At 33.1% G+C, this 11,206-nt stretch overlaps 2 protein-coding genes across 3 annotated transcripts; one reads left to right on the top strand and one right to left on the bottom strand.

Annotated features, from left to right (window-relative positions):
* Positions 1-596: 596 nt before the first annotated feature.
* Positions 597-3,943, bottom strand: LOC7496512 (probable protein phosphatase 2C 40). Of its 2 annotated transcripts, none has more exons than XM_024596381.2 (6): positions 3,696-3,943; positions 3,512-3,565; positions 3,349-3,420; positions 1,621-2,804; positions 1,252-1,516; positions 597-883 (listed from the first exon to the last, which is right to left on the bottom strand). In XM_024596381.2, the coding sequence occupies exons 3-6, from the start codon at positions 3,386-3,388 to the stop codon at positions 756-758; spliced, it is 1,617 nt and encodes a 538-aa protein (XP_024452149.1). In that variant the 5' UTR covers positions 3,389-3,420; positions 3,512-3,565; positions 3,696-3,943; the 3' UTR covers positions 597-755. The 2 variants fall into 2 exon arrangements, with proteins under 2 accessions (XP_024452149.1, XP_024452150.1); XM_024596382.2 differs by having other exon boundaries at positions 1,621-2,925; positions 3,696-3,941.
* A 3,052-nt stretch (positions 3,944-6,995) lies between these two features.
* LOC7496511 (60S ribosomal protein L21-1) lies at positions 6,996-7,846 on the top strand. The gene is made up of 2 exons (XM_002304588.4): positions 6,996-7,327; positions 7,435-7,846. The coding sequence occupies exons 1-2, from the start codon at positions 7,091-7,093 to the stop codon at positions 7,690-7,692; spliced, it is 495 nt and encodes a 164-aa protein (XP_002304624.1). The 5' UTR covers positions 6,996-7,090; the 3' UTR covers positions 7,693-7,846.
* Positions 7,847-11,206: the final 3,360 nt, after the last annotated feature.

The following is an 11,206-nucleotide window of genomic DNA, read 5'->3' as shown; positions in this document are numbered from 1 at the left end:
GTTGGAGTCGCTCGTTAACAAGATCTCCTTGTTTTCAGAAGCTTAAAGCTTTCTCAGAATTAAATCCTAGTTTCCATTATCCAAAGAGAAGACGGCTATCTTTTTAAAACAGAGTCATGGTAAATCAAGTTACATGAGGCTCTGCATCTAACAAAATCACCATGGTTTTCTACTTTTGTTAGATGGTCATCTACCATCTAACAAATCAAATAACCGACTGCTGTCATGTGTTATCAGCAAAAATTGTTCAGGAAAACCCACATCTTTTTAAAACAGCAAGGAAAAAACAAAGCTTTAGTTTCATCAATGCAAAAGGAAAGGGTAGGCGTATGCCAGTCTTAACCGAAGAAGATAATACTGCTTTTCTTTTCTTATTCTCATGAATCATAAAATATTATATCCATCCAAGTTAATGCTTGCCATGGTGCTAATTATGTAATTGCTGCAACATTGATTTTCAATATCTGAAAGACGTTGCAAATGTAATTCAGCGTGCAACCATGTGGACTTGAGACCATAGCTTCAAATCTGCGAGCTTAATCTACACAACCTACTGTAAACATTTATTTAACTTTAGTACGAATAACACCACCAAATTGATGTATGGGAAATCTTTATTTTCTTATATCAGGAAAAACCAAGTACTTGGCAAACTCGGATGATCAACATACCAAAAGCTCTCCAGTTATTTTTATCTGTCACCACAAAGATTCATAACAAAAAGAATCTATGGTGGGTGCATGCTTGCAGCCAACCTATAGATATGCAGAAGCAGCAGAAGTCCGTTGTTTATTACCGAGTATAACTACGAGCACGGTAACATCGTCATGATATTTCCTTCTTCTCCCAGCTGGAATACTCATCAGATCTTCAGTGCTAAAACCTTCACGATGACAACATTTATTCAGATATCAGAACGAATTTGAATAGACTGAATGGCACAACATCATCATATGATATGATTCAATAATCACCAATCAATGGGAATGGGAAGAGCATCTGAAATATATCATATGCAAGCATGCTTTGCTTATTAGCAGGTCGTATCTTTTTCCCTGGTTCTTAAAATGGTCCAAATTCTGCAGTATCAATGTTTCTGCATTTTTTGCACAGACCATGCCACAAGGGTATATCTTTTATTCAATGGAGAGATGAATGATCGCATATGAATATGACAGAAAAATTAAGACTAAAGAAAGCATATGCTCAGAAATTTCCAAAATTTAATTATCGGAAGGAAACAGAAATTACCAGCATTATCAGCTGCTCTCTGAACAAGCTGTTCAACCAGGTGCTTTGCAGGATCACCAGAAGGATTGTTCTGGATAAAGAGATGCACAAGCTTCACAACTTCATCATTGCTAAAGAAATCAAACAATCCATCACTTCCCAAAACAACAAATTGATCCTTGTCTGAAACTCTATGACTCATAGTGAAGGGATGATTATAAACATAGGGAGGACTGCACAAATTTCGAACTCGTAGAATGCCCATCAACACATCATTCATTTTACTCTGTGGAATTGAAAGGAATAATTTATGTTAAGTAATATAAGCTCTGTAAAGGAGCATTAATTTGAAGAAAACAAATAAAAAAGAAAAAACAATTCGCCATCGACCTTTTTAAGATAACCAACTCCAAATGCTCGAGTTAACTTCAGTTTCCCTTTTACTCTCCCATAGATGATAGGAGATGGATCATCAGGGTGATCGGCCAAAACTTTATTGCACTCTGACTCGTTATCAACAGTATGAGTTTCTGTTAACTGGATGGCTTTCAGCACCCCTTCCTCTTGAATGGTGCTTGTTGCTAATATTGCCCTACTATCCCCTAAATTTTGGACATAGATATGATCTCCATAAAGAAGAATTGCCAAGACACAAGATCCAACAGACACCAAATCAGGACGATCTTCCATTTCCTGCTCAACCATGTACATAAAATCACCTTCTGCTTGGGCTAGGGCACGATTAAGGCAGCTTATTATGTCAGAGCTGTAATTCTCATGCGTGAATTCTTCATCAACATAATTGGGTAGTTTTGCTTGTTCCATTTCAGAATTTGAATGGCCAGGATCATCGGGGAGGGCAATATGCAATGTGACATTTTCACCTTCTAAGGTACTTTTAAACGAACCAGGCTGCTTCTTTTTGTTCCACTCCAGCATATGCAGGTAAAAACAGATGTTTTCATAGAGAGTACCAGCTAAGAAATCAGCTGCATCACGCCCATTAAATCCATCATAGATTCCACAGAAGAGCCATCCATTTTCTTCAGAACACACAGCTTGGACTCTATCCTCGCCTGCAGCCCCTCCAGCCATTTGCACTTCCATTGTATTGAGAAAGGTCGAGGATTCTGTTCTGGTAGGAGCACTCATAGATTTCCACAAGGTCTCAGCAAAGTCCTTATCCTTCGGTGTACTACCACCCAAGGAGGTGAAGCTGCTATATGAGGATGATGATGTGAAATCTAAGCGTGATAGAGAAGGAGAAGATGCCATCCTTCTAAATGATTTTGGAGAATCAAGGTTAGGCAAGATCTCCTCTCCAATGAGACCATTACACAGATTTGTGTTTGCCAAAGTAGCATTGGCACTAAGAGCAGCACCAGACAAACACGAAAAGGAGCTACTCATCTTCATACAAGAATCTTGGATCATGGTGCTGTTCAAAATGTCGAATCCCTCTGGCACAATGGAAGGAATCCTAGGGCCAGTGACATTGCACTGATAACCAAAACTAACACTTAGTTCCCTTGAATATTCAGGTGCATCATCCGATCCTTCCATCATCATTAAATCTGGTATGGGAAAACAGTACAGTTTCCTAGTAAATACTTGTTTTTTCCTCAAAGACCATGGGTGATGCACAGGATGCTAGAGACAAAGTTTCAAACACTTGGATACTGAAAGAAACTGAGCCTGAAATATATCACAAAGATAAAGTTATTAAATCACACTGCCTAAGAAAGAAGATTCCAGGCTTAGCACGCCATGAAAAATCTTTCCAAGAATTGGGAAATCAGAGCATAGCTTGACAGCTAATATTCAGCAGAAATAAAAGAATCATGATGGATTCCATTGACAAGCAATAACTAAAAAAGGAAATTGTGTAAATCCAAGATTCTTTATTAACAAGAAAAAAAATGCCTTCAAGTCGAGATACAAAGCTAACAGTAGAAAAAATAATTTTCACGATAAACAGATCAAAATAAACATAGAACCCGTAATTGACTGTGTTCAATTTCTAACTTCGGAGGAAAAGGAGCGAAAGTTAAACAGAACAAAAAAATAAAGAAAGAAAGGGGGCAAAAAAAAAACAGAAGAAGAGAAAACTTAGCATACCCGAAATAGAAATGGTTGTGCTTTTAAGAAATGAGACCATGGGTAGCGTTTATCAATAGAAATTTGAATATCCTGCAAAAATGAAAGCAAACAAGGAAAGAAACTACCATTAGATTGGGAAATCGGAATCTGGAAGAAACGGATAATCAGCAAAATCAATCACCACTTGTTCCATTTAATTGTATAAGTGCCCTGTTTTCTCCATTTTTTGGGATTTCTGTGGGGGGAAAAAAGAAAGAATCTTGGCATGAGAAAATCGACAAATCAAGCAGATGAAACGAATAAGAAGAAACATGCAACGTTAGAAAGCTAAAGATGTGAAAATGATGCACGCAAATGGGACTTACAGGAAGAGAATCAGAGAGGAGACGAGTTGAACACTGGAACAGAGAGAGAGATATCAAATGTAGAGAGCCACTAACGGTTGACGTTCAGATGGTAACGACAACTCTTTTGAAAAATAGAAAAGGACCAGTAATGATGGAGAGATTTTACGAGGCGACTCGACTCTCCACGGACTGGAAAGGCCTCTTGTGAACCGTGGCTGGTGCTTGTTGAGATGAGAGCTGAGAGGCCCTACCTACCCCACCGCCATTCTCATATACGACAGCTTGTTTGGATCAATTTATTCAACGTTTTGTCATTCCCAGCAGTGTATATATTCATTATATTATTCAGCATTTGTTTATTCTCAACTTGAGGCTATTTCCAAGTCAGACAAAGCTGCCACAAATATTAATCCCCTTTTCTTTTCTTTTCTTTTTATCAAAAGTCAGTTGCTTGCGCATATTAAATCCTTGTTATTTAAAATTATATTAAAATAATAGTTTTTTATTTTTAAAAATTTATTTTTAATATCAACACATTAAAATATTTTAAAATTTTAAAATTTTTAATTTTTTTAAAAAATATAAAAATAAATGTGCTCTCAATGAGCTGTTTTGCATTGTGATTAAAATTATATTTAGATACATTTTTAAAAATGAATTTAGCAATTTTATATTTTTTTTTATCTCTCTTTCGTATTCTCTTGTTTTTCACGCGTTCTCTCCTTCGATTTTTTCTAGCGCCATCTTCTTTGGTCTCTGCCGCTGTCTTCCCTGTTCCTTCTAGCTTTTATGGCTGGGTTGTTCGGCTTCCTCGGGCATCTGGGATTGGAGAGGCGAGCAGGATGAATCGGCTTGCCTCCGCTCAGAGTTGGTATGGAAGATATAAAGGGATTTCTTTAGATATCTTAGATCTCAACCTTATATAACTCAGAGATAGAGACACAAACCCTGTTCGTAAACAATCAACCATGAACCAATTGATGAACGTCGCAGTCCAGTACGATGAACATGGAGTTTAAAACAACGAACACTTATTATCCATTTTTCTAGATTTTTGTTTCTCTTAAACGTATTTTTCTTCTTGCTGATTTTCCTTCTCACTCCTGAAATCTAATACATCTCCTCATTGTATTATCCATTTTTCAAAGAGATTTTTTTTATTGGAATATAACTTTAATATTATTCACAAGTTACGATTTACAGTAATCCGATTGCAATAAAATCACTCGTGAATTTGTCTTGCCTGCAGATCATGAATAAAAGTAATCAAAATAATAATATGGCAGACTCGGTAGAAAATATATTCAAATAAAATATGATAATTTGTCGATGGAAATCTTCTCCTACATTCGGAAATTTACTTGTGGAAAATTAATGAAGATTTAGATAGCATTCATTTCAATTCTATTTTATCCAGATTGAGGTGTTTCATCGTGCCACCTAAGCTCATTTCATTGTTCAGCCTCCTGCTCACAAGCCTTTTTTTTCTTTTGAAGTCCTTATTGTTTTTGTTTTTTTCACTTTGGTCATTAAGATTTGTTTTCCTTTTTGGTCCTTACAAATTGTGTTGTCACGGTTTTATATATTGGGTTTTGTTTCGCTATGCATGCTTTCATGGATGATCTATGAAAAGAATTATTTTGACATTACATTATAAGCTGCTATTATAGGCTTTGGTCAAAGAATTAAAAACAACAAGGATCAAAATTGATAGACAAGAAAAACCAAGGGTAGTTTTTTTCATTTGTCTTGTTCTTGGGCACGTCTTTCAACACTTTGGCTCTATTGTTTTTCGATTTTACTTTTCAGTGGTAAAGCTTTATTTCTTTTATATTTTAGTCCCCAATAGTTTAGATAGCATGGAGAATGTCATTAGAAAGGGAGAGAAGAAAGAAAGATCTCGTACGACCAAATTATGACTAATGATAATTTTAATTTTCGTGCTTATAAATTCAATTTTAAAAGACAAGTTTCATGAAAGTGGTTTTCCTTGTATTCAAATGTATCTTGGCTGGTTTTAAATTTAGATGCAGAGATATTTATTTTTAGACAGAATAATGATATATATTTTTATTAATGTGGATGTTTGGGTTAACTTGCGCGTACCTTGACTAATCCCACAGGTTCTAAAATTGACGACCATATAAATCTCTAGTGACTATTATATTAGTAATCACAAAACTCGAACCTAAAAACATACGTAAAGTAAATTTTTTAGTTCCAAATTTTTATCACACTTATGCTTGTATTAACTAAACTTCTTAAATCAAATTAGTCAATAAAATGTGACACCATGAGATCGATTATATATATATATATATATATATATATATATATATATATATATATGGACTTATGCACATATTCAAACAAACAGAGGTTTAATGTGTTTTTTTTAAGAATTGAAATATGAATGACAAGGTGAAAAACATTAAAAAACATGTTCATTTACGCCTGAGGTAAGAGAGATTGAGGAAAACCGGAGGCAGCTGTGCATCTCAGATGTCCCTTGCCGATCTCCAAAGCGACATATGCTTAGTTTAGTGGCGAAGAGGGAGATAGTGATCTGGCCGTGAGGCAGCAAAAACAACAACTTGGTAGAAGACTTTTGGTGACGTCGAATGACTGTAACGGATTTATCTACAAAGAAACAATGGGCTATTGAAGCAACCTGGTTCTCAATAAATAATCAGCTAATCCTTCTAGTCTTAGCAATATAACAAGTCAATCCTTCTAGTTTTAGAAATTGTAATTTAGTCCATCCATTGATTTTTAATTGATTGAAAGCTCATTTGGCTCTTAAGAAAACGACTCAACTACCGTGTTGATCTCCCTCCCTAGGACGCATGAGTAAGAGAAATGAGCGGGCTCGAGAGAAGGGGAGAACGCCAACAAAAGAATAGAAGAAAAAACACCAAAAGGAGAAATAAAGGGCCAAGCTGTTTCAGTTTTTTATTGGTTTGATGGGGGCTCAAGGCCCAACCATAAAGACAAAACCTAGGGATGGGCCTTTTGAAGGCCCATACAATCAAATCTTATGCTTATCGACAACGATGTCTGGAGGCGTGTGACATCATGGGCATAGAAATCAGAATAAAATATTTTACAGTTTAAACAAAGCTAAAAAGCCATTTGAAATTTCTCAGTGGGCTTCTACAGCCCACATTCACAAGTTCTTCGAAACCAGGATTAAATTGTGATTCGTGAAATAATGATCGGGCCGGAAAAAATGGCCTATCATAATCCGGATTTTTAATAGGCCCATTAGAAAACCACAACAGACCAACCCTAGATGCTAATCAGGGTATGAGAAAGAGTGCTACCATATAAAACCGGAAAAAATGTAGTGTCTATCTTCTCTCACTGTGCAGCGGCAACGGCGGCGGAAGGAGCAGCAGAAAGAGTAAGCAAGAATGCCAGCTGGACATGGTTTGCGATCAAGGACCAGAGATCTCTTCGCTCGTCCCTTCAGGAAGAAGGGTTACATCCCTCTCACCACATACCTCAGAACGTACAAGGTAGGCGACTATGTCGACATTAAGGTAAATGGCGCTGTCCACAAAGGCATGCCCCACAAGTTCTACCATGGCCGCACCGGTCGCGTCTGGAATGTAACCAAGCGCGCTATTGGTGTCGTCATCAACAAGCAGGTCGAGATCTATCTATCTAATTAACTTCTTTTATATATATATATATATATGGAGTTTTCTCATTTTAAATTTATGATTTTGGAAAACTATATGGAAAATTGTTGTAGGTTGGGAATAGGATTATTGGGAAGAGAATTCATGTTAGGGTGGAGCATGTGCAGCCGTCGAGGTGCAGGGAGGAGTTCAAGTTGAGGAAGAAGAAGAATGATGAGTTGAAGGCGGAGGCCAAAGCTCGTGGTGAAAAGATTAGTACTAAGAGACAGCCTCAAGGACCGAAGCCCGGATTTATGGTGGAGGGTGCTACTCTTGAGACTTTCACTCCCATTCCTTATGATGTGGTCAATGATCTCAAGGGTGGTTATTGATTTCTTATTCATGATTTCGCTGTTTTCAAGAGTTTTGTCCGTGATTAGCTTATGTTGTCTGAAATGAATGAACGTGGAGTTTTATTGTTGTAATGATTTTGATTACTTGTGACCCTTCTTCTAATGAATTTGCATTTTTGGTGCTGTTGGAATATCTGAATTGTTGCTGTTTCTGCTGCTGCGAGTGTTTGCGAGGCCAGATTATGCATTACTACTTAGTGATTTGTTAGACATGATTATTTGCTGGTCGAGGAAATGGTGTTGACATGGGCTCTCGGCGAATTAGATGTTATCTTGAATTATAATTTAAATCGCACTTTAAAGTTCAGATTACTCTGCCCTCAAGAACAATTTTTATATAATTTAATTTTAAATATAAGTTAAGCAATAAATCAGATAGGGAGACTTTGTCTCTTTCTGGGACTCAAAAATTCAATTTTTTTTAAAAAAAATTAATTATTTTTTTTTATATTTTAAATTATCTTTATTCATTTCAAAATGAAAAATAAAAAAGAGTTTTAAAATCAAACCATTAGCCGGGATTTAATAACAAAATAAATAGTATTTTTATGAACTAAATATTTTCTTTTTTATATTTAAATTTTTTTTATCCAACTCACCGCATAAATTAATAAGAACGCATAAATTAATAAGAACTCTAAAACGCGTAGGTTTTTCACTGTAGCAGCGTAGGTTATTCTTTTTTTGGGTTTTGTTTTTTGCTTTCGTTTTTTTTAACATGTTTTTTTATGGTTTTTTTTTTACCCAAAATTGATTTCTTCTTCTTTTTTTTGTTTCGTTTTTTTTCTTAATTTTTTTGTTTCAAAATTATCTTTGCTAAATTTTTTTAAATATTGAGCTGGTTAAAAATTTAACTATGTAGTTTTCTTCTTTAAAACATTATGGATTACTATAATATTCTCATACATTATTTTCTTTTTTTTAATGATTTTTTTATTTTTTTTTTCAAAATGGTCTTTGTAGATTTTATTTTTTTATATTAAGTTGGTTGAGAATTTAGCTTTATAGTTTTTTTTTTAAAAAAAAAAATTCCCCAATATATTTTTTTAAAAAATTATCTTTATCGAATTTATTTCTTCAATATTGAGCTGGCTGATAATCTAGCTTTGTAGTTTTTTTTTCCAAAATTGTTATTTTTTACATATTTTATTATTATTATTATTATTATTTTTGTCTTTTTCTTTAAAACACTGTAGCTTTCCCTACGTGTTTTTTTTTCGCTTTTGTTTCCTTTTTTGTATATTTTTTTTTCATTTCTTTTACCCAAAATTGACTTCTTTGTTTTTTTTAAGATAGCCTTTGTCGGTTTTTTTTATATATTAAGCTGGTTGAGAGATTAGCTTTGTAGCTTTTTTTTTAAAAAAAAAATACTATGGATTACTACAGTGTTTCCCTTACATGATTTTTGTTTGGCTACAGTGTTTTCCCTACATGTTTTTTTCAAAAAATTATCTTTGTTAAATTTATTTTTTCCAATATTGAGTTGGTTGAGAATTTAGCTTTAGCTTTAGCTTTCCCCACTTTTTTTTTCATTTTTTTAAATTTTCCCCACGTTTTTTCATTATTATTATATTGTATTATATTATATAATTGTTTTTTCCTTTTGTTTTTTCTTTTTAATTTTTTTATGAATTTTTTTTTATTTTGTTTGTTAATGTTAATTTTTTTTTATTTAGTTATCAGATTTTCATGATACGAATATCGGGTTTGATGGGTTAACCTGATTTGACGAGTTATTTTTTTTATTTAGTTTAGTTTGTTAAAGTTAATTTTCTTTCTATTTAATTATCAGACTTTCATACTTTCATGACACGTATCCTGGGCTTGACGGGTTAACTTGGTTTGATGGGTTAACCCGGTTAACTCTAGGTAAACCCGTCATTTTTTTTTTCTATTTAGTTATCAAACTTTCATAATGCAAATCCCAGGTTTTACGGGATAACCTGGTTTAAAAGGTTGACCCAATTAATTCAATTTTTTTTCCTTTTCTTCATTAGTTTTTTCCTTCCTGTTAATTTCTGTTCTTTGTTTTTTTTAATTAATCTATTTAATTATCACACTTTTATGACACGACCTTATAGCCAGACCCACATCCAGTATTCTTGGATCCGGTGTTACAGCCAGACTCACTTAAACTTGGGTAATACAAGTTTAATTTTATTATTAATATTATAAATATTACTCTTAGGTCAGACGTTGTAGCCAAACCCAAGATTCTTGGATATAACTTTGCAGAAAAACTCAATATTTTTAAATTTTTATTTTTTTTAATATTTTTTATGTAAAAAAAATGACCCACGACATCACGCGGGTATCAAAGCTAGTAATTTATTGCTATCCGTCCTCATTGTGGGATGACGAGCTACTGTGTCCTCTGTTATGCTCTCTCCTTTTCTATATTGATTAATTTTTGGTATGCGTCAAAAGATTGGTCTATCTGCCCTCGGTGAGTCGGTGTATAGTATTGGTAACAACTTACCAAAAGGAATTACTTAGTACTGCTCCAGCTTCCATTCTTACAAGAAATAATAGTCGCTAGTCCATTCGCTGTGATCTGCCGTCCATCGAACCATTTTTTTTTAAATATAAAAAAATGTTAATAGCATGAGAAATTTTTTCAATGCTATTAAACTTGGATAAAAAAATGAATCTTGAAATCCCTTAACTTGAATTTTTGATTAGCGTGGGTTTTCAAAAAAATTATATGAAAACTAACTCGATATGAATTGGTTTATTTAATAGGTTCAAAAGATACCCGGATAATTGATTTTAATTTTAAAAAATTAATATTAAATGATGAGATAAAAAAACAATAAGACAAAAAAAAAAAAAAAACCGGGCCATATTAACTTTTGAAACCCGTAACCTAGGTTATTAGATTGGAAATATCATACATAGAAAAATGATGAAATTCAATCCACACCAAATCTAATATTGAATGATAAATTATTATTGTTCTTATTATCATCTTTATTATTATCATTGCTATTATTACAACTATAATTATTATCACTATTATTATTATTATTATTAATATCATTATCGTTACTATTACTACTACTTTAATATTAATACTGTTATTATTACTATTGTTGTTATTACTACTACTACTACTACTACTAGTATTATTATTATTATCATTATCTTTCACAATTATTATTATTATTAATATTATTATCACAATCATGGCCACTGTTAATATCATAATTAACTATTATTATTACCATTATTATTAATATTATTATCACTATTAGTAGTATTATTAGTAATATTGTTAGTATTATTATCATTATTATTACTATTATTATATATTATTACAATTACTATAATTACCATTATTAGTATCATTACCATATTATTATTATTATTATTGAAATAACAAAAATCATAAACTTGATTTGAAGGATAAAATTAAAAACCATAAAAACATTGACAAAAGAGCAAAGGAAACAAATAAGAAATCAAAAGAAAAAGGACCAAACTGAAATTAATA

This window comes from Populus trichocarpa, chromosome 3 (assembly GCF_000002775.5).
Source record: "Populus trichocarpa isolate Nisqually-1 chromosome 3, P.trichocarpa_v4.1, whole genome shotgun sequence".
In the NCBI taxonomy this organism is placed as follows: domain Eukaryota; kingdom Viridiplantae; phylum Streptophyta; class Magnoliopsida; order Malpighiales; family Salicaceae; genus Populus; species Populus trichocarpa.
This window is presented reverse-complemented; position numbering and strand designations above follow the sequence as displayed.

Excerpts from the sequence above, each read along its gene's own strand:
- LOC7496511 (XM_002304588.4), top strand. The coding sequence starts at position 7,091 with ATGCCAGCTGGACATGGTTTGCGATCAAGGACCAGAGATCTCTTCGCT. Across the intron at positions 7,328-7,434 it reads GTGTCGTCATCAACAAGCAG|GTTGGGAATAGGATTATTGG; the intron begins GTCGAGATCTAT and ends AAATTGTTGTAG.
- LOC7496512 (XM_024596381.2), bottom strand. The coding sequence starts at position 3,388 with ATGGTCTCATTTCTTAAAAGCACAACCATTTCTATTTCGG. Across the intron at positions 2,805-3,348 it reads CACAACCATTTCTATTTCGG|ATTTAATGATGATGGAAGGA; the intron begins GTATGCTAAGTT and ends TTCCCATACCAG. Across the intron at positions 884-1,251 it reads GAGAGCAGCTGATAATGCTG|GTTTTAGCACTGAAGATCTG; the intron begins GTAATTTCTGTT and ends GTCATCGTGAAG.